At 41.7% G+C, this 24235-nt stretch overlaps 1 protein-coding gene across 1 annotated transcript in view; it reads right to left on the bottom strand.

Annotated features, from left to right (window-relative positions):
* The window catches only part of ntsr1 (neurotensin receptor 1 (high affinity)), a 71333-nt gene extending 56764 nt beyond the window's left edge, over positions 1 to 14569 (bottom strand). Inside the window, exon 1 of the mRNA XM_042097819.1 lies at positions 13774 to 14569. Within this exon, the coding sequence (XP_041953753.1) occupies positions 13774 to 14445 (672 nt within the window). The 5' untranslated portion in view covers positions 14446 to 14569. The remainder of the gene's footprint in view (positions 1 to 13773) is intronic.
* Between the last annotated feature and the right edge of the window lie 9666 nt (positions 14570 to 24235).

Here is a 24235-nt window from a genome sequence, read left to right as displayed (position 1 = left end):
GCTACTTTGTCGGCAGTCATGAGAAGTTCGCTTACTAACAGAACATAAATATGCTGCCCAAACACCTCGTGAATAGTTCTGATTTGTTTTACTACACTAACGATGTTAAATATAGCCTTTGCCTACAGCATCTCCTTAACAGTAATGTTAACAAAATGACAGCATTCATATGACAAAGGAAAACTAATTCGGTCACTCAAGACTGTGCCACAGCAACCAGTGTAGGCTACAGTCCTACCCAATAGGCCTACTCGAAGCAGATAGCGTTGTCTGACGGTCGAGTCTGAGTTCAAATCTAAGCAGGAGCAGAGCCATATAAAGACCTAGGCCTATTGTTATCATTTTTTGCAAGGTGTTGCTCCTGGCAATACTTGTTTATAAGACGTTTGGTGATAAGTTGATAGCTGTTTTTGGGACACGTTAAACGTTCTTTGTAATGAGCGCATACGGGGAGTAAAACGACTGTTACGCGCTGTTACAACTGTAGGCTACAATGATTGCAATACAAAAATATGGGCGTGTTAGTTTAGTTAGTTTTGTGATGTTTTGCACTTTTGCCTCATGTGTTTTCAGGTTTGAGGGCTTTTTTGGCAAGATTGACCTTGGTTAGACTCTGCATATGTTATTTCTCCGTATGGAAAATAAAGTCAATTTTCGACACACGTCTGTTATTAGTTCAATAAGAAGTGTTGCTTGTTAAAACATGTGACTAGTGAAACTCAAATGATTTTAGAAATATTTAGCCAAAGACAAAAAGTGTTAGAGAGAAGGAGAGACGCCGGTGCAGCTCAGATGTCTTCTTAATTTTCTTTATTCTTTAGTAAAAGGTGCAGAACATTATTAAACTTTGACTACGTTTCGATGTTCGTTAGTCAAAAACATCGACACGTCGAAACGTTAGTCAAAGTTTAATAATGTTCTGCACCTTTTACTAAAGAATAAAGACAATTAAGAAGACATCTGAGCTGCACCGGCGTCTCTCCTTCTCTCTAAAATATCTGTCCTGGCCTGGTTGCACCGGATTGTCGCCAAACGACAGAAGAGCAGAGAACCCTCCTTTGTCTACCAAAAAGTGTTACTTTGTGCCCCGCGCTCCCCCACTGCTTGTGAAAGAAGGGGGTGGGGGAGGGGGGCTTAACGTGAAAAAGCTTAATGTCCCAAAACGGCAACAAGTCATAATGGTAGGCTACAGGAAGTGGGGGGAGGGTATGGGATGACCAGAGCCGTCTTCGCTGTGCTATTTAGAAAGCATCTTCTATTGTCTTTCCAGGCGCACACAGCTCGTTACCATATAGCCTATCGAGTGGCTTAACAGATAGGCTCTGCTCTTGGGTTTGGCCTCACAGCGAACTCAACCCTCTTGTTGCTTGCAGTTTGTTAAATAAAGTGATGCAGATTACATTATTTATTTCTGATTAATTGCGTCTTTTGATGTATTTTGCAACATCTGCTCGTTAGGCTGGGCTACTGTCAATGTCCTGTACAGGTAAATGTGCACAATTGCTGCATAGGCCTACAGGCTATAATCAATTAGGGACTGTTCGTTATTTATTTAAGGGGCTACCAGAGAAGTTTTGGGAGCGTTAGTCAAAAAAGACGTGACCCTCCCTCGCCAGCAAGAAATTTTTCTATGACCCTCCAAAGTGATTGAGAAAAAACGCATGACCCTCCCCAGTCCCAACAATGTATTGATGCCTTCTGTAGGCTACTGGGTCAATTTGGGAGCTTGCATTCTACGACACCTTCCTTGAAATGCCTTGAAAAGGCTGTCGTTTGCACAATTTCACAAATAATCACCGGGACCGAAACAAACCTGTCAACTTTTCCCGGGTTTATTTCGCATATTTTAACTTTTTCCTCGCTGTCTTAGGAGGAGCTGCAGGGCTGTCGCAAGGGGGTGCGAGGCCCTGTGCGAACTTAACAGATGGTGCGAGGCCCTGTGCGAACTTGACAGATGCATGAACTTACGTGCATGAAATCATGCGATAGCTTACTTTACATATAGCCAAGGCTACCGTCGGTGCATTTTAGTAGCCTAGTCTAATAAGCTACACCAGCTTGTCATTAAGAGGGGAAATTGTATAGCCTATAACATTAGCTGAGTCACATATTTGGCCATATGGTGTTTATCATAGGCTACATCACGAAACCAAATAGTGTAACAAAGGCGAACACTTTAACAGGGGAAATTAATTGGGCATGAATCATTGTGCTGAACGGTATTTGTCAATGAGCAGAAACACACACGACATTCAAACTGTTGATAAGATGTGCACTATGGAAACTGGTCTGTAGGCTAACATTGGACAAATAAATGACACTGACTCGCCATATCCTGACTCAACTGAAAAAACATTGTCTTGCTTTGCCGCAAACTCAGCAATGAAATCATAGGCCAGTTTGCAGGTAGCATAACGTCTTTTTCAATTCATAGAAGGGAGAGCCCAGTCTCTCCTGTGACATTGAGGTGCGCAAATAGTTTTTAATAGCCTGTTCAACTTCGAAAAGCTTCACCCGATGCCAGTCACTGATTGCAATTTCAAATTTCGGGAAGCTTCGTTCAATCTTTTTAAGTTTTAAGTGCAGTAGGCCCCTATCTGCCCCCTTTGGAATTATATCTCGAGCCTATTATAAGGTCCAGTGCGTTATGTCCTGGGATTCGGACGTGCTCAAAAAGAAAATATATTTATTTTTTTTATAGATGGTTATGAGGAGCAATATGAGTCTGAACTCGGTCATTCAGACTCAACCCTCTTGTTGCTTTGATATCTTTTTCGTTGTCGTTCGTTGAACGTCGGCAAGTAGGCATGTTGCGGTTGCAATTTAAGTGAAATTTCTACAGTAGGCCTACAACATGCAACATGCTTGTTAGGCTGGGCTACTGTCTTGTACAGGTAAATGTTCAACAATTGCTGGTGTGCAGGCTATAATCTATTAGCTAAATCATTTGTCCAGCTGTTTAAAAAAAAATCGTGCTACATTCAAACGCAAAAGGTGCTTTGATATCTTTTTCGTTTGAACGTCGGCAAGCAGGCATGCTGCGGTTGCAATGAATGAGGATAATTGGTTTTATCTGCAGATTTATTTTTTGCATTATTTTGAATATGACTCGCTCCAGTCTCAACAGCACGTCTACTTTTTCCACACGCATCTAAGTTCTAACACACATCCCCTCTCGCTTTCTCTCTTTCCATCCCTGCGCACGGGGCTTTCTTAAAGGAGCTGCACCATTTTACAACAACTGCATCTACATTTTCATATTAGAATGTTTTGTCTGTTTAAGTGTAAGTGCTGTGCCCCCGCTGAAAGTCTCATGCGCTTAAGTGCCGTGCCCCCGCTGAAAGTCTCATGCGCTTATCGTTACACTATCACATCTATAAGTAACCGTGACAAATAGGGTATAAGATATATAAACTCACACTATTGTATTATCATATATGTTTGGTAATGGCTCACTGCGTCATGGAAGCAGTTAAGTCAAGTCGCATCAAAAATAGTAGTGGCAGAACTCCCAAGTGACACCTTGTGGTTGTTTGTGTCAACTGCAGTTTGTGCCATTTCTGCTGAGAAAATGGGGTGCGTGATTCATGAAGGAACCCGTCCAAACTTAACTGGGACTCACTGTACCTCAGGAACGAAACCGTCTGTATCTCATGCACAATTCTCATCTTTTTTAGCCAACTCAGTATTCTCATGCACAATTCTCATCTTTTTAGCCAACTCAGTATCTTTACCTCAGTCTCCATTTCCCTGTCACTCAAACTTCTCTCTATCTCAAACTAAATCCAAAATAACATTGTGTCTTAGTGTTTTATAAAGAAAGGTAAACCATCTTTTAAAAGTTGCCCTGAGAGAAACCCTCCGTTGTATATCTTAAGTCGGAGGTTGAGTATTTTTTGTCTAACATCATTACTGGCATTCACACAGGTTTGGCCAAGCATGAGATATGGATAATGGACATGACTCAGATTGGAGCAGGTGATAATATGCCATAATGGATGGGTGGCTGGCTCCCATATTACTCACACATTTCATTACATTTCAAGACTATACAATATTATTTTTAACTCTGAGGTGCAGCTTAGAAAGTGCAGTATCTCTTCAGAAGGTATAAGAAGGAATATATACCTTAAGGATGTTTTGGGAGCACCTCAAAATATTAAGGCGTTTCTTAAAGTAGCCTAACACCTATGATTGATGTGTTGTTAAGAAGGCTTTGGGAAACCACGGATCCACGGATCACTCTTCCTCTCGAAAACACCCACCCACCCTCAGGTACAGCTATGGAGAGATGTGTCTGTTTCACACCCACCCACCCTCAGGTACAGCCATGGAGAGATGTGTCTGTTTCACACCCACCCACCCTCAGGTACAGCCATGGAGAGATGTGTATGTTTTTAGGAAGAGTCAGGGACTGTTCCCAGTCCATTTCCTGCATTAAAAAAGCACATCCAAAAGCAAACACTGCACATGTGCATAATGCGCACTGTAAGCAGTGAATTAAGGCCATCATGGATGCACACACAGCAAACATATTTCAGATAGTTTTTACTGCAAATGAACTGTGGCAGGATAAGAGACATCATGCCGTCCATGAAAAGACCTCCCCATCTTGGCTGTGCAATGTGACCAAAACATCATATTATGATAACAATACACATACTGCACATTTTCTATGTCTATCAAAACATAGTTCATATACTAACCACATAGAAATTACTTGTTACATTTTTAATTATAAACACTTGAAATTAAGGCCTAAAATGCTTTGTAAATGAAGACCTATTTCAGCAAACTGAAGTTAAATATTGTTTATTTAATTCATTAACATATATGTTTATTACACAATTGATGAGTGATGAGTGGCAGGTGCTAATTGTGGGCCAAATACAATGTTTAATGCACAAATACAAAACATCATCATGCAACTATATCATCAGTATGCCATCGATATCATGAACAATGAACATCTCCCATCATCATCTCCCTCCTAATCAAAAATAAAACGTGGATGATTTCACGTTAAACATACAGGCCCATATTAAATCTACAATTTATTGGCAAATTATTGAAAAAAAGTTCTAAATCAACCTTAATCACCTTAATAGTCTTGATCATTTTCAGTCAGGTTTCCGTGGCAATCACAGCACTGAAACGCCTCTTATCAGAATTTGAAATGACATATGCTTCAAAATGACATACCCTTCAACATGACATACGCTTCAACATGACACACGCTTCAACATGACACACGCTTAACATGACATATGCTTCAACATGACACACGCTTCAACATGACACACGCTTAACATGACATACGTTTCATCATGACATACGCTTCAACATGACATACGCTTCAACATGACACACGCTTCATCATGATATATGCTTCAACATGACATACGCTTCAACATTCAACATGACATACGCTTCAACATGACATACGCTTCAATACAAATGTAAACAAAACTTCAGTCCATGTATTAATGGACTGTAGTGCAGCATTTGGTGCTGTTGATCACAGCATTGTAATACACTAGATTAGAACACTGATTGGGTTCTCAGGTACATACTAGAACACTGGATTGGGTTCTCAGGTACTGACTACAACACTGGGCAACACTTTTGGGTCCGCTTTTATTCGACCTCTATATGCTCCCACTTGGACAAATTATCAAAAACAATCAGATCTACTAGCATAGCTACACTGTTGCCAAATCTAATTAGCTCTGTTGCCTAATGATTATGGTCACCTTGACTCTGTCAATGCATCGACCGAGTCGTCGACTGGATGTCTCAAAACGTTCTTCAGCGAAACAAGGACAAAACTAAAGTAATCATATTTAGTAAAAAGGAAGAAAGGCTTAGAGTCATTTTGTGTCATTGACAGTGATCTAAACTTCAACAGCCACATGAAAGCAATAACCAAATCAGTGTTTTACCACCTTTAAAAATATTGCTAGACTAAGAGGTCTTATGACAAAAGATGACACAACTTTTTAATACTTTTATTTCAAGAGGGGTTGACTACTGCAATAGACCTTTTACAGTCCGTCCAAAAACAGATGACCAAGCATCTCTAGGTGGTGCAAAGGAATCTCACGAAAACCAAAAGAACTGACCACATCAGTCGCAGTAACTCACAGCTTGTCTGAAAATCACTAAATAGGCCAAAGTAGCTCTTAGAGATGTCTCCATACCCCAGACCTTCCAGAGCTCAGATCACAGGAGAAGCACTACTAAAGCACTCTGTAGCGCTACTAAAGCACTCTGTAGCACTACTAAAGCACTACTAAAGCACTCTCTAGCACTACTAAAGCACTCTTAAAGCACTCTGTAGCACTACTAAAGCACTCTGTAGCACTACTAAAGCACTCTTAAAGCACTCTTAAAGCACTCTGTAGCACTACTAAAGCACTCTTAAAGCACTCTTAAAGCACTCTGTAGCACTACTAAAGCACTCTGTAGCACTACTAAAGCACTCTTAAAGCACTCTGTAGCACTACTAAAGCACTCTGTAGCACTACTAAAGCACTCTGTAGCGCTACTAAAGCACTCTGTAGCACTACTAAAGCACTCTTAAAGCACTCTGTAGCACTACTAAAGCACTCTGTAGCACTACTAAAGCACTCTTAAAGCACTCTGTAGCACTCTTAAAGCACTCTGTAGCACTACTAAAGCACTCTGTAGCACTACTAAAGCACTCTTAAAGCACTACTAAAGCACTCTGTAGCACTACTAAAGCACTCTTAAAGCACTCTGTAGCACTACTAAAGCACTCTGTAGCACTACTAAAGCACTCTGTAGCACTACTAAAGCACTCTGTAGCACTACTAAAGCACTCTTAAAGCACTCTGTAGCACTACTAAAGCACTCTGTAGCACTACTAAAGCACTCTTAAAGCACTCTGTAGCACTCTTAAAGCACTCTGTAGCACTACTAAAGCACTCTGTAGCACTACTAAAGCACTCTTAAAGCACTACTAAAGCACTCTGTAGCACTACTAAAGCACTCTTAAAGCACTCTGTAGCACTCTTAAAGCACTCTGTAGCGCTACTAAAGCACTCTGTAGCACTACTAAAGCACTCTGTAGCACTCTTAAAGCACTCTGTAGCACTACTAAAGCACTACTAAAGCACTCTGTAGCGCTACTAAAGCACTCTGTAGCACTACTAAAGTACTCTGTAGCACTACTAAAGCACTCTGTAGCACTACTAAAGCACTCTGTCAGGACAAGACATGCTGAAGCCACATTTAGCTCTGGAACTAACTTCCATGTCACATGAAATATGGACCTGTTTTAAATCTGTTTTATTTATTCTATATTTATTTTAACCATTGCAGGGTTTTTTTAAAGAATGTTAAATATATAATTCAATTTCTCGTTTATATACTGAATATTTTTTATTTGTCCCTCATGCTTTTATTTATTACTGTTTGCTATTCTCTGTTTTGATCAAATCAAGCACATTGAGTTGCCTTTGTGTATGAAATGTTCTCTCTTTCTCTTTTCTTGTCGTGTCTCTCGCTCTCTCTTGCCTTTACACTCTCTGCCTGTTTACAGACACTCCGCTGTGTTGATTGATGCCATGTTGATGCCACTCAAAACCATGGAGCTAAGCACAGCTCATGAGATCCACTCTCAATCCAACATTTCTCTAGGGTTGATGCTACCCCTGTCATGAGATCCACTCTGAATCCAACATTTCCTTAGGGTCGATGCTACCATTGTAATGAGATTGACTCTCAATCCAACATTTCTCTTGTCATGGTAAATATAATCTGATGCCCCCTTCTGGACCATAGTTCATTTTACAATAAGATATGCTTTCAAATGGGAATTTTGTAATTGCAATTCCCCAATAACACTGCTATGCAGGGTAAAAAGACCTATCTCCAGTTTTGAGGGCATTTATTTAAATACTAGACTGCATTTCCGGTGGGAACTGCGAAAGTGTGCTTGCCCTGGTCCGGTCCAGACAGTGGCATACACTATGCTGAACCTGGCTTGATCCAGGCATTGTAACAGTGCCTTTCAGTGTTGGAGCAGTGGCAATATCTCAAAAGCTCTAGGAGAGGGCTATTCAACTATTGGCTTGCGGGTTGAATGCGGTTCGTTGGATTTTACCTTTGGCCTGCCTTCGAATTTAGCTTCTATGACTGAGATCAAATCAATAAAATAAAATGACAGCAGTGATTGGCTGCAAAAATAAATAATGTCACGCATCTTGCGCCTCTCAAACTGGGCTATCAGGTAACCTACAGAGGAATTGAAATATATTATTATATTATTGAAATATGACCAAGGCATTAAAAAGCTGCTTGTTTGTCAGGATACTTTTTCACTGATTTATTTTAAAAAAATATGAGCTATGAGTGTGAATGTTATATATTCCATCCCACAAATTATGTTTAACTGGTTTATTTGGCAAATAATCTATATGGATTTGCTCTATAAAGACCTTATGTCTGTTTCGGATTGTTTTGTGAGCCTGGGGTTGTTTTGAGAGCCTATTGATGTAGCCTATCTCAGATGTATCTCAGAATAAAGGAATACTTCATTTTACTTTAAACCACCGTCTGTAAATCACCTGTATACTACTGTCAACATTGCACTATATTTCTTGACCTGTCTCTGTATATTTCATCACCTTTCTATACTTTGCCTCACATTGCAACACAGCTCAGATCTTTGGTTGCTATGAAGGCCAATCGTTCTAAATGGATGGTTGCTATGGCCAAAGGCCAGTTCTATCTCTGCCGTTGTCAAGCGGGCATATCGTAGAATTTTGATTAACCTTATCTTATTTGAAACATCTCTATTTTACTTAGCCCACTTCCATACAGTGAGTCCCATTAAGAAGTGGCCACTTCATTCGCGCTTACCGTGATTCACACAGCAGCATTATTAAATTAATCTGTCACTATATGCCTATGCTTACATTTGCAAAGAAAACATTTTAATTTGATTCACATGAAACGTTACATTTAATGTACATGTTGACAATGAGTAGGCTAGTTTTGGTTGTTGGTGGTGTTATTGCATCCCTTAGTTATGCCTACAATGCAAGTTCCCTCACGATTGGAAGCTCCTGTAGACAATAGTAGCATTTCAAAACATCGCGTTAGGAGTTAGGAGTCCTCGCCACTTCTTTTAAGCTGTCACAGACTTAGGTGCTACTTTTAGGGCTAAAGATAAATAGCAGTCCTAAAGTTACAAGTGACGAAGTTACGAGTGCAAGCATCTCATATCAAATGACCATGGCATTACGCTAAACAAGATAAATCCCAATTAGCAACATACATCTCCTCCCTATAGCTAGCCACACAAGAAATTAATGATACTAAATCTCTGCTTAGCATGCTTCTCCGCTTAGCATTCTAATAACAGAAGGGGCACATTTATGTTGACCACTACAACATGACTCATTATGTCTGTAACGTTAACTAATAAAACACTTACTTTCATAAAGGATGCACACCATCCAGCACATACACATGGAAACCGATATTTTAGGTTCTTGGCCACAAACTCAAAACATGTCTCTCTGAAGCTCTGTTCTAGAATATTTGCTCTGAAGTCTGTCCCCGTTGCTAAGCAACATCAAATAAACAAAATGACAGTCTTTCAGTATTAAATGTGTACGTGTGATTCCGAATGGATGTGTGTGGTTTGCAATTAGAATAAACAAGAAATAACATTTCCAATAATTTCCCATGATAAATTACATAATATTTGCACCTTCCTTACTTGTGAATCTCACACCGTATTTCAAGTAGGCTACACTAGTGAAATGTAATACAACGTTACCACCTATCGTTCAGATAGGTAGGCTATTTAACATTAACGTGACATTGCTTGTTTATTCTTTCGTCAACTCCATGCTTTTAGGAAAACAATCTTTTTATCATAGTTCCCTCTTCAATGAGCGATTACCAGCTTGTTTTTGTAACAGAGATAGCTGTTTATTGTCCCTAGGTTTACAGAAACACCTATTCATATTAATACAGGAAATCAAGTTAACGCTGCCGACCACTGTTTGTTTATTACATGGCCCAGAATGCCTTGCATGTCTTTACAACAAAACAACCCAGTAAAACCTAATTTCCCGTAAACATATGAATTTGCATACTTGTAACATTTTTAATAATACTCTCCCATCATGACATTTAACAATAAGGAAAAATTTAAATTGAATACCGTCAATGTGAAAACAACTCTATTATGTAAGCTATATATAGCTACTGTTCTCCTTGCTATTTCAGTTCGTAAGTCCATACTATCAGAGCAGAGCAGAGCAAGGATTTCATGATTGGGCAAGGCTGCCCAGAGACATTGAGGCTACCCAGAGAGATTGTGCATACTTGGAAGGCATTGTGATAGCGGTACAACTGCAAATGTGAAAGGTGATAGTTACCAAATATGGATGGGTGGTTTGCCAAATGATGGAAACTTTTGGAATATTTCTTTTTTATTTTTTAGCTTATGCACCCTCACACTGGAGTCCCCAGTTCATAAACAAAATTTGGTATCGATATGTGACAATGTTCCTGAGATATGGACGACTTCCTGTTTCGGAGCTTCGCCGCCAATTTCGGTTGGCTGTGACGGGCAAATGCTTTCGAAAATCAAAAATCCTTCCGGTAACTTTTATGAGGCTTGTGAAGTTTCGTGGCGTTCGGACCAAATTTGTGACCTGTGAAAATTTAGTTTCGCTTTCTGTTCAATCCAATATGGCGGACCTGACGTCATCTTCGCGACCAACTTACACCGGTACTGACCGGACGTTTTAAAGTTGGAACGGTGTCTCTGTCTCAAAGGGCCTAGGCGCTAGAGCTGACAAAAAATTAGGGAGACGGGAATAATAATAATAATAATAATAATAATAATAAAACTTAAGAAGAACAATAAGTGTGCTGCTTTGCAAGCACACTTAATTAATTTTATACAACCCCACCCCCATCTTGCCTGTTCATAATTCTGAGAAATTCTTGAATTGTGTGCATGTGTGCGTGTACACGTTTATGTTTATGTGTGTGTGTGTGTGTGTGTGTGTGTGTGTGTGTGTGTGTGCGTGCTTGTGTGTTTGCCTGCGTATGTGTGTTTGTGCATGTGCATGCATGCGTACATATGTCTACTCTGTGAGTATGTGTCATACGTATGATTACTGTGAATGTATGTGTGTGCGTGTGTATCTGTTTATGCACATGTGTGCACATGGAATGGGATAACATGACCCCTGGAGGCAAACATACGGAAAAAATTGGTCATCCTAGGCCCTACGGTTCTCAAGATATTCACAGAAAACTGTGTCTGCCCTACCCTCCTTTCAGGGGGTCCAGTACAGCGGGGGGGCTACAGATCAAAACGAAAAACGATGGTTCCATGCTATCCATGTGGGGTTACATGCCCACCAAGTTTCATGTACCCCGGTCTTTCAGTGTCCCGGGAATTCTTGTTGGTGTACGGTCACTAAATGTACACATAAATTATTTTATTGTAAGGCCCCCCATGAACGAAAGTATGCATTCAGAGGGTGTCATAATGATCCTACACTTTCAATTTCGTGCAGTTTTGACCATGTCAGCCAGAGATATTGTGATGAAAACACCTAATTTTTTGCTTTTTAATTTTTAACAACTGTAGGTGGCGCTATACATGAAATAAGTGGTAATGGGATGGGTTGACATGCCCCGAAAAAAAAAAAAAAAAAATCTGACTAAACCTATTTGACCGCCGCTTCGCTGCACTGCTAGGTTTAGTCAGATTTTTTTTTTTTTTCGCATGTCCACATTTCCGTCAAGGATTCCCGGGACACTGTAAGACTGGGGTACACGAAACTTGGTGGGCATGTAACCCCACATGGATAGCATGGAACCTCCTGTTTTCGTTTTGATCTGTAGCCCCCCCGCTGGACTGGACCCCCCGAAAGGAGGGTAGGGCAGACACAGTTTTCTGTGAATATCTCGAGAACCGTAGGGTTTAGGAGGACCATTTTTTTTGTATGTTGATCTCAAAGGGCCATGTCAACCCATTCCATAACCACTTATTTCATGTATAGCGCCACCTAGTTAAACACAAAAAAGTAAAAATTAGGTGTTGTAATCGCAGGTATCTGTGACCTAACATAGTCAAAACTTCAGTGTACAGTGTACAAAAGTGTAGGATCATTATGACACCCTCTGAATGCACGCCAAGTTTCGTGGAATTCCGTTCATGGGGGGCCACACAATAAATTAATTTATGTTACTATACACCAACTGGCCTGTAGGTGGCCGAAGACAGTTTTCTGTGAATATCTCGAGAACCGTAGGGCCTAGGAGGTCCACCTTTTTTTGTATGTTGGTCTTAAGGGGGCATGTCAACCTATCCCATTACCACTTATTTCATGTATAGCGCCACCTAGTTAAAACTTAAAAAGCAAAACATTAGGTGTTTTCATCACAATATCTCTGGCTGACATGGTCAAAACTGCACGAAATTGAAAGTGTAGGATCATTATGACACCCTCCGAATGCATGCCAAGTTTTGTGGACTTTCGTTCATGGGGGGCCTTACAATAAAATAATTTATGTGTACATTTAGTGACCGTACACCAACAAGGATTCCCGGGACACTGAAAGACCGGGGTTCACGAAACTTGGTGGGCATGTAACCCCACATGGATAGCATGGAACCATCGCTTTTCGTTTTGATCTGTAGCCCCCCCGCCCCGCTGGACTGGACCCCCGAAAGGAGGGTAGGGCAGACACAGTTTTCTGTGAATATATTGAGAACCGTAGGGCCTAGGATGACCAATTTTTTGCGTATGTTTGCCTCCAGGGGTCATGTAAACCCATTCCATATGCACACATGTGCATAAACAGATACACACGCACACACATACATTCACAGTAATCCTACGTATGACACATACTCACACAGTAGACATATATACGCATGCATGCACATGCACACACACAGGCACATAAACAGGCAAACACACAAGCACATGCACATGCACGCACACACACATAAGCATAAACATGTACACGCACACATGCACACAATTGAAGAATTTCTCAGAATTATAAACAGGCAAGATGGGGGTGGGGTGTATAAAATGTATTTTACATGTGAAATCTATGAACTAATCATGTTTTGGTACTTGTCTAGCAGATACCAGTGAGAATTGAGTGTGCATAATGCAATTCAGTGAGACAGTTAGAATCATATATGCCTTTCAGCGTGACTTATTTTTGTGGAAAACGTGCTGGACTGGGCGGCGGTCATATTTTGTACCGCTCTGCGGTACATCTAGTATTGGTAAAGGGCTGCCACTCTCAGTCGGACTATCCATCAGCTTCTGCAGAGAATATGGCCTTTGGCAGTTTTGGAGTAACATTGCAAAACATCAAATGTCTTGACGATTAATATTCTGATTCCAGGTCTCACCAAATACAGTCAAGGTTTACAGTGATCAATTAGCCTACTCACTTCCGATCTCTCGCGCTGATATAGAGAGTCAGGCGAAGCAGTGCACGTGTATTACCACTTGTAGGAGTTGTTATACAGCGGGTAGATTTTACATACAATTTAATTACATTAAAGGTAGCCTAGAACGTACACTTTCCCCAACGCTAGTTCAAATGAATCAACCACTTACAGTAATTTATCAGCCACTTAATCATTTTTGATCAAATTACGCACGCATGCAAAACAGAGAGCGGATACGCACGCACACAAAGCAGAGAGCGAGTCTTCACTCAGGTCCGTTCTAATTGTTCACTCACCTGAATCACTGTCTTGGTTGTAACTGGCGACACAATCGTTGTACAAATATGCTCAGCGTTTTCCGATCGCTGTCCCATCGTAAGGAGCATTGGTGTCGCCAGGAGGAAGGAGGCTACCCACATCCCGCTGATAAGCTTCTTGGTCCGGCTACGAGACATGATGCTCTTAGCTTTGAATGGGTGGCAGATGGCCATATAACGTTCCACACTCAGGCTGGTGATGTTAAATGCCGTGGCATACGAGCAGCCGTCGCGGAGGAAGTAATAACCTTTGCAGACAGTTTCGCCGAAAGCCCAGGGATGGTGGACCCAGATAAAGTTGTAGAGTTCGATTGGCATGCTCAGGATCAGGATGAGTAGGTCAGAAACAGCGAGACTCGCCAAGTGATAGTGAACGGTACTCTGAAGGTTTTGGAGAGATTTCTTTGTGAGTAAGGTGTATAGCGTGATAGAGTTTCCCAAACAACCGATTACAAACAGAATCACGTATATAACAGTGACCAGCACCTTGGAGTATATGTCCGTGTTCACATCCAAGCTGTCCTCCTGGACTGTCGTCTCCGTAGTGTTCGCGTGAGCCGGAAAAGAGAGGTTTCCATGCTTCAGAAGTTTCTGCGCGTAGAGGCGTAAATCCAGATAATCGCGACCAGACAAAGTCACATTCTCCTCCATAATTGCGTACCCACTGATCAACTGTACAAATGAAATGCTTCCCTACAGTGCGTACGTATCTTAGTAGGTCTATTTGTCAGTTCCGTGAGAGAGGGATTGCGGTGCGTAAAGCGGTGCGCGTGAGTCTCCACACATCGTTCAGCGAATGGGAGAGTGGAGAAGTTGCCTCTGTTTTATACGTGACACATGGGGCGGCGTTCTGTACCGAAAACCTTGAGCTGTGATGAAAGCTTCATTCACATGGATGTATTTTTATACTGCCCATTGTAGTAGTTTAACCTTGGCAAGCACACTGGAATCGTATCTTAAAATGGTTCTCTTTTGAAAATAAATCAGTCATCCGTATAATTTTGGTTTCACGTTTTTTTTATGACAGTATGAAATGTGAACTGTGTGTTTTTTGTGTTTTTGCCAGGCCCAAAAATAAATCAGGTCAGTAATATTATGCTGATTAGGGTTTCTTAACCTGAATTTCAGCTGTTACCACCGAATCACTAGGATTGACTGCCACACGACATGTTGCACTTTGATAAAACCCTATATAAATGCAAGTTGTTGCTGTTGTTGTTGTTGCAATACCAGTTGAGCTTGAGACAATCAATTACTGTCTCCTAAAACGTGTCCTATGCCTTTGTCTGCTGGCTGGCAACGTTACCTCAGATCATGGAGTTTTATTGCATTTAATGTATTTTGAATGCCTTCAGTGTCAGAGGTTTTCAATTTATATTATGCATATTTCCCAGTATAATGTCATTAGACTCTGTTAATAGCATCACACTTAGTTCACTTAATAAAGGTAGATCACTTTTTAGTGGGATAGAATAATGAACCACCCTGACATTATTCTAGGTAATTAACAGGTGCAGAATAATCACCTCAGTACATGAGGTGTACAATACACACACACACTCACACACAGCAACAGCACCACACACACACGGTGCACACACACACACACACATACACACACACACAACAGCAGTGCACACACACACACACACACACACACACACACACACACACACACACACACACACACACACACACACACACACAACAGCACCACACACACACAGTGCACACACATGGTGCACACACACACACACACACACACACACACACAACAGCACCACACACATGGTGCACACACACACACACATACAGCCATACCTGTCAACATTTCGCTTTCCAAAAACGGGATATTTTTTTTGGGGGGGGTCAGTGTTTGTACCGGAGCTGTGTTTGCATATTTCATATGTTTCATACACGTGTTTCAACACTGCATTTCAGTCGTTGCTTTTACCTTACGTATGCCAGTTATAAATCCACCAGCTGCCTGCCTGCAGCCTACTTCCAAAACTCCAAAGCTGCTTGCTGTCAGATTTGGTTCCGAGGGCACAAGTTCAGTGTATCAACAACACTCAATAACAGTTTATGTGATGTGTTAATCAATTAAATTCCCAACAATTTCACAACAGCTAGTTCTGGAGTAGGCCATTCAACTAGCCCGCTTGCTTACGACGAGACTCAGGCTGCACAGTCGGCACCCGCTTCCTTATTTGGGTTTTGGGTTTCCAGGTTTTAGCCTATGACAAAATGGTTGAAATTGAAACTAAGTGATCGTGTATGTGTAGGGTGTATTTCATATACAATCTGGCAACCTGAATGGATCAATGATTTTAAAATGAAGTTTGATGGCCATGTAAATTACGGGAGTTTTCCGGGAGAAATAACAAAATGGGAAGGTGCTGGGAGATGACCTTGAAATACGGGAGAAACCCGGGAAAAACGGGAGTGTTGACAGGTATGCACACAGCACACACACAGCACACACACACACACACACACAGCACACACACAGCACACACACACACAGCACACACACAACAGCACACAGACACACACACACACAGCACAGCACAGCACATAACAGCATCTCTGGACCTCAGTCATCAAATGAAAACGTTTTATAGCAATTTCTTAATGGGGAAGTTTAATTATAGTTACACTAATCAAGCTGCACTGTGGGCAGATGTTTTTCAGAATAAAATCCTCCTGTATTCCGGTGCTGTGTCAGAGTGTAGCTGCTCTTTCCAGTCGCAACCTTGGGGGCTTTGGGCCGTTTGTTTACAGGGCTGCTGAGGATATCTTTCTGCCTGAGGTTTACACTTTGTGCATACTTCCCATCTTGTGACGTTATTTCTGGTCTACCCATTCATTATTTCTCTATTGATGTATTGGTGAGCTTCCACGTTAACAGTGTATGATCTATCTGTCAATAAGTGTTTCTGTAATCAGTAATCAGTAATCCTGCATGACCACTTAGATCAGTGGTCCCCAAACTTTTTCTTCCGAGGGCCAGCTCACTATGCCTGGCTCTAAGAGAGGGCCAGAGATTCGGAGTATATTAGTAAACATAAATAGCTTAGTGCTGTGAACAACAGCAGTCTACCTTAGTTGAATATTCCATTACATTTAATCATAGGCTACTGCAATGTAATACCATTATTAGCTGTGTTTATATTGCCATCATGCCATATCAGTGTAAAATGTAGCTCAAATGAAATAATACTAATAAAAAGACTTTAACATTCCCAAAAGTATTAGCAGGGAGTCACAAAAGTGTATTTTATCCAAAATGTGTGAACTCTGAACTCTGTGTATTTGCATACACAGCTCAAGTTGTGAACAAGCAATATCCTACAAATAATTTGAAGTTCTCAAACTATGAGAGTTTTATGAAGTGCAGGCAGTCCCAGAAATATGACTTGACTTAGTTAGTTATTAAAAATGTATTGATACACTTCTAGAATACTTTGAGCACTAATGCAGTCAACCTCTTGCATTGTTGGCAAACGCAAAACAGCGCCAAAACAACCACCAGTGGACAAAAAGAGTATTACATGTGTACTGTTAAGACTCGCCATAGAGAATGAATGGGGGAAATTACGGAAGTTATAGTTTGACGATGTACTCCCATGCGGGCCAGATGCTATATACCGCGGACATGTTTTGGGGGGCCACCCAAAATGAGGTGGCGGGCCGTAGTTTGGGGACCACTGACTTAGATAGATAGATAGATACTTTATTGATCCCCAAGGGGAAATTCAAGGTCTCTTTGAAGACAAACTATAGCATGAGTAACTCAATCACCATCTATCAGTGATGTGTAAATCCAAAAGTGATGTGTAAATCCGAAAGTGATGTGTAAATCCGAAAGTGATGTGTAAATCCAAAAGGCCAGAGAGCTTCGTCAAGTAAGCAACGGAGCTTGAGGGAGGGCCATGCAGACATTTGAGCTGAATTAATGAACGACAGACACAGAGACAGGGGCAGATACAGGCAGAGGCAGGGGCAGATACAGGGGCAGAGGGCAGATACAGGAGCAGGGGCAGATACAGGAGCAGGGGCAGATACAGGGGTAGAGGGCAGATACAGGGGATGGTCCACAGACTGCAGAGCTATGGATGAACAGAGTGGATTTGGCTCTGATTCTGAAAGACTGATTCTGTTATGAGAGCATTTGAAGAAATACGTCTAAGGTTGCACGGGCATGTGTGGCAAGATAACAAAGTGTGGTCAGGGGGGCTGAGGACTGGTGATTTAGACATGTAAATTGAGAGAATAATTCTAATGGGCTCTGCCATTTGGCCACCTCACAGCAGACGGAGCTCATTTGAACTTGAGGGTACAATTTAAAGCTGATGAGATTTCTGAGAGGAGAATGATGACCCTTCTCTCAAGCGTCACAAAACAAGGTTTTTCTGTTTGGGAATTAGTAAACAACACAACACAATTTTGCAAGTTACAGAACTCAGTAATTATTATACTCAGTAATGGTAATATGAAAATCAGTGTTTAGTTTCTGTTGTATGATTATATTATTTGTGATCTCATACACTTACAAGAACAATGTGTAGATCTCAATAATGAAGCCAGTAATAATTAATACATTACATGACATATTTAATAATACACAGATGCTTGATAGATAGCCCTTTGATCTTCATCAGCTCCTCATCACCTCATCTGAAGTGCTGTCAGGTCTTCAACTTCTCTGTGGATGTGTGCAGACAGAGACCACCTTTGATCTCGAATGTATTTGTCTGGTATTTGACTCTGACATTTGACATGCAGGAGACTTTTTCAGCGGCCCTTCGCCTCTGACAGGTCAACGCTGAGGCTTAGTGAGGAATAGTTTGGGAGCTCTACACACTGATTGCAATAGAAGACCTACGGGGAGCAGCGTGTGGAATTTGCCCAAAGGACGTTGTGAGGAATTAGTGTCTTCTCTGCCTCTCATTAACACAGAAATAAGGCACAACATGCACTTAGAAAGGTGATGATATGAGGAAGATAATGATGAGATAAAGGTGATGATATGAGGAAGATAATGATGAGATAAAGGGATAAATGAGATAAATGTGTCACAGCAGACCAAGATGACTGAAAAAGTTGAATAATACAGAATTGTAACATTGTTCCTGATATTAGAACATAAAAATGCTAAATGAGGTGAATTTTAAGGTGAATTTTAATCCACTTTAAAAAGATAACTTCAAATGGGAACCAGTTACTCACTTTAATCCACTTTAAAAACATAACTTCTCACTTTAATCCACTTTAAAAACATAACTTCTTGCTTTAATCCACTTTAAAAACATAACTTCTTGCTTTTTAGAGCACCATTACCATCTATGACGGCACCATCCAGCTCTAGGGGTAGACCTAATGCATATTAGACATATTACAGATACATACATACAGATTGTTCTTTAAGGTTAGGAGTACAACAAGCATTAATCACTAAATAAATCTAAATAATGGGAATGGAAATATGTGCAAAATGGAAATGTGACTTAATAAAAGTTGTTTATTTGTGGGATTTTCATTGTAAATATTGTTATGATGCTTAAATGCTCTTTAGGTCGTTGTTGGCTTTTTTAATTAGTATTACCATAAATCAGTGACGTAACAACCCAATGGTGGGCCCATTGCGCAGAAACAAAACTTAATGTAGCCTAACTTATTTAACCATGCAAAAAACAAATAAAATCATTCAAATGCATACAATCCCCAATATGCGTGAATTAGGCCATTAGAAAAAGGCCATCTTACGAGTCTTTCGTTGTGCAAAATCGTCAACGATGTTCCCAATATTTAATGCTCTGGCTCTCGTATTTTCAATGGACAGGATAGCTAACCCACTGAGCCTCTCCTGCCCCATGCTGCTCCTAAGGTAGGTCTTAATAAGTTTGAGTTTGGAAAAAGATCGCTCAGCTGTTGCCACAGTCACAGGCAATGTCAGAAACAACATGAGAGCAGTACACACTTCCCCGAATGTGGATGTTACACTGTCATAATCTACCACCAGCATTTTGGCAAGTTGAAAAATAGATGACTTCTGTGAAATCTCTGCTTTAAAGCAAGACCTGAATGAGAGGAGTTGTGTTGGGAATGTCGGTGCAATGTCCCTGCTATAAGGGTCTGACAAACGTCTTGCCTTTTCAAGCAGTTCATCATCACCTGCGAGTTGAAGGGTCATAGGACGTAAAGACTCAAACACATGACAAGTTTCCCGCATACGATGACTGAAATGTGCAGCCACCATCCATTCAAAAAATCATAACAAATCACTTAGCCTACCCAGAAATCCTTGCTGCATCTCAGTAGAAAGAAAGATATTCTGGCGAAACAGTATGACGACAAAGAAAGATGGTAATTTGATTTAGCCATTTTTATTTGATAGTTTGATTCTTAATGGTGAAGTTCTAAAAGGGAGGTCACGGGCCCTGGTGCGACTGCACTTGCTGCACCTACTATAGTTACGCCACTGCCGTAAATCCTCAAATTGTGACCAGGGTCTTTTATTTACTTAGGCTGCGCAAAGCACATGTCTTTATTTGGGGCAGGCTTGTATTCGAGGCATGCCTTTATTTCTTATTAGGCGATCTGTTGTAGAATTTTATTCTTAGAAATAAAGTAAAAGGTTACTTATAAAACTAGATGTACCGCAGAGCGGTACAAAATATGACCGCCGCCCAGTCCAGCACATGTTTTCCACAAAAATAAGTCACGCTGAAAAGCATATATGATTCTAACTGTCTCACTGAATTGCATTATGCACACTCAATTCTCACTGGTATCTGCTAGACAACAAGTACCAAAACATGATTAGTTCATAGATTTCACATGTAAAATACATTTTATACACCCCACCCCCATCTTGTCTGTTCATAATTCTGAGAAATTCTTGAATTGTGTGCATGTGTGCGTGTACATGTTTATATTTATGTGTGTGTGGGTGTGTGGGTGGGTGTGTGTGCGTGTAGCCTGGCTAGTGCCACCACTTCTCAATGAGACGTGGTCTGGGAACCAAACGTTCATTTTCTCGTATTTGAAAAAAATGCCCAGATCCGTTTATTGGGTGCCATGGATGTCTATCAAATGCGTCTGTGCATAGCTCATCATCGTCTTGCTTTCCCACCTGTTCTGTGATTGGTTCCCTATCTCAGGCGAAAATTTGCTCCATGGTCTCCAGGCTGCCTTAGCAGCGTGAATCAAATCACGCGCAAGGCAGCAAGGCACCCAGGCTAGTGTGCGTGCATGTGCTTGTGTGTTTGCCTGTTTATGTGCCTGTGTGTGTGCATGTGCATGCATGCGTATATATGTCTACTGTGTGAGTATGTGTCATACGTAGGATTACTGTGAATGTATGTGTGTGCGTGTGTATCTGTTTATGCACATGTGTGCATATGGAATGGGTTTACATGACCCCTGGAGGCAAACATACGCAAAAAATTGGTCATCCTAGGCCCTACGGTTCACAAGATATTCACAGAAAACTGTGTCTGCCCTACCCTCCTTTTGGGGGGTCCAGTCCAGCGGGGGGGATACAGATCAAAATGAAAAACGATGGTTCCATGCTATCCATGTGGGGTTACATGCCCACCAAGTTTCGTGTACCCCGGTCTTTCAGTGTCCCGGGAATCCTTGTTGGTGTACGGTCACTAAATGTACACATAAATTATTTTATTGTAAGGCCCCCCATGAAAGAAAGTCCACGAAACTTGGCATGCATTCGGAGGGTGTCATAATGATTCTACACTTTCAATTTCGTGCAGTTTTGACCATGTCAGCCAGAGATATTGTGATGAAAACACCTAATGTTTTGCTTTTTAATTTTTAACTAGGTGGCGCTATACATGAAATATGTGGTAATGGGATAGGTTGACATGCCCCCTTAAGACCAACATACAAAAAAAAGGTGGACCTCTTAGGCCCTACGGTTCTCGAGATATTCACAGAAAACTGTCTCTGGCCACCTACAGGCCAGTTGGTGTATAGTAACATAAATTAATTTATTGTGTGGCCCCCCATGAACGGAATTCCACGAAACTTGGCGTGCATTCAGAGGGTGTCATACTGATCATACACTTCCAATTTCGTGCAGTTTTGACTATGTTAGGTCACAGATACCTGCGATTACAACACCTCATTTTTACTTTTTTGTGTTTAACTAGGTGGCGCTATACATGAAATGAGTGGTTATGGAATGGGTTGACATGGCCATTTGAGATCAACATACAAAAAAAAATGGTCCTCCTAACCTAAACCCTACAGTTCTCGAGATTTTCACAGAAAACTGTGTCTGCCCTACCCTCCTTTCGGGGGGTCCAGTCAAGCGGGGGGGCTACAGATCAAAATGAAAAATGATGGTTCCATGCTATCCATGTGGGGTTACATGCCCACCAAGTTTCGTGTACCCTGGTCTTACAGTGTCCCGGGAATCCTTGACGGAAATTTGGACATGCGAAAAAGAAAAAAAAAAAATCTGACTAAACCTAAATGACCGCCGCTTCGCTGCGCGGCGGTCATAATAACAACTTGCCAGACACGCCTTCATGAACAATAACAAATTAGCGTAGGCTAGATATCAGCAAGTTAAGGCGTTTTAATGGGAGACGTGTTTCGTTTGGAGCGGCTAGTTATCAAAAGCAGAAACAATTGAAACAATGCCTTCTAGTGCTCGTGGACCGATCGCCCTATGATAGGCAATTATTACCCCGGCATGTATTTTGGGGCTGGCCTTTATTTGTCCGAATCGACCACGACCCGGGTTATTATCCGAGGCCTGGCTATAAATAGAATCCCAGCCATGATTTAAGGATTTTCGGTAGTTCTTTTGCCAAACAACCTGAATATGAACTATCCATTATTCATACCAGCTAACTGAATGTCATAGTCTAAACCAACCCTGTGTTCTTCCCTACAATGCGTCAGTCCTACATATTCAATCAGGACTTCGCCAGAGATCCACCTTCTGCCCCACATCACTCACACTGGAGGTCTCTGAAGTCATTCTTTCATGCGGACTGCAGCTTTTTTTAACAAAATGCCATTCTGTAAAAATGTCTAATGAATAAAGTGTATTGAGTGGTGTGAGCGGAGCATCTGAATGGCACACTGCCCCCCACATCCTCCTCTCCTTTTTGGTCTGATTGCTTCCAGAATGGCACGTGGTATTTCACTCTGAAAAGCCGCCGGGCTGCATGAATAATTAACCGTCACTTCTTTGACTGAGTTCAAGCAAGCCTTTCATTCTCCTACAAATACAAAAAGCCTCTGAGACCAGCACAAATCTCTGGCCGATTAGACCAGTTTTGCTGCCTGTGATCTAAATAGTTCTTTTCCCTCTCAAACCCGTTTGGCTATGTTAGGGTTCAGTGCGCTCTGTGAGTCAGAAAGGATAACTTTCATGATAAACACTCATGATTGAAATGCCCTCCTGTCATGGCAAGTTCACAGCAAGCTGTATGACTGACAGTACTACACATGAGGGTGTTTTAAAATGATAGGCCTGCTGAGTGGCGTCTCCTCTCCAGTGATGTGATTGGCTGAAATGATCGAGGGGCAGGGGTGTCCTGCGGCTCCTGTCTGAGTGGACGTCCTGGAGGAAGCGACGCCAAGGAGACGCGCTGCAACTCAGACATGCGCCACACACCCCACCTGGAGCTCAGACACACTCCACATGCGCCATACACACCTGGAGCTCAGACACACTCCACATGCGCCTCACACACCTGGAGCTCAGACACACTCCACATGCGCCTCACACACCTGGAGCTGCCACACACACACCTGGAGCTCAGACACACTCCACATGCGCCACACACCCCACCTGGAGCTCAGATACACTCCACATGCGCCACACACACCTGGAGCTCAGACACACTCCACATGCGCCACACACACCTGGAGCTCAGACACACTCCACATGCGCCACACACCCCACCTGGAGCTCAGACACACTCCACATGCGCCACACACCTGCAGCTCAGACACACTCCACATGCACCACACACCTGGAGCTCAGATCATCCACCTATGCATCCTCTGTTACCACTGGCTTCAAAGTGCGTCAACAAACACACCCTTTATCCTCTGTTACATTGCTCTGGAACTGTTCGTTGCAGTGAGATGAAACCTTTATAGCGTGACAGAGCAGAAGTGGGGCTTTCCAACGAGACTACGCACTTGTCTGTACAAGTAAGAAAATCATGAAAAATCATGAAATTGCAATTAAATTGCATCATATACTGTACACAGTCTATACTTCTCTGCGTTCACCTGCTCACCCATTACTCTCGTTTAAATTACTCGCGAACCCGTAATCGCATAGATATGGCAAGCATATCAGATGAATGTGGAGACACAGGGCTATCCATTGGTACCAAGGTCCTTCTGGTCCTTCTGGGTTATAAAACAAGCAGAGTGACAGCAAAATAAT

The sequence above is a fragment of the Alosa sapidissima genome, chromosome 7 (assembly GCF_018492685.1).
Source record: "Alosa sapidissima isolate fAloSap1 chromosome 7, fAloSap1.pri, whole genome shotgun sequence".
In the NCBI taxonomy this organism is placed as follows: domain Eukaryota; kingdom Metazoa; phylum Chordata; class Actinopteri; order Clupeiformes; family Clupeidae; genus Alosa; species Alosa sapidissima.
The sequence above is the reverse complement of the archived record's forward strand: the minus strand, read 5'-3'. Positions and strand labels throughout refer to the sequence as shown.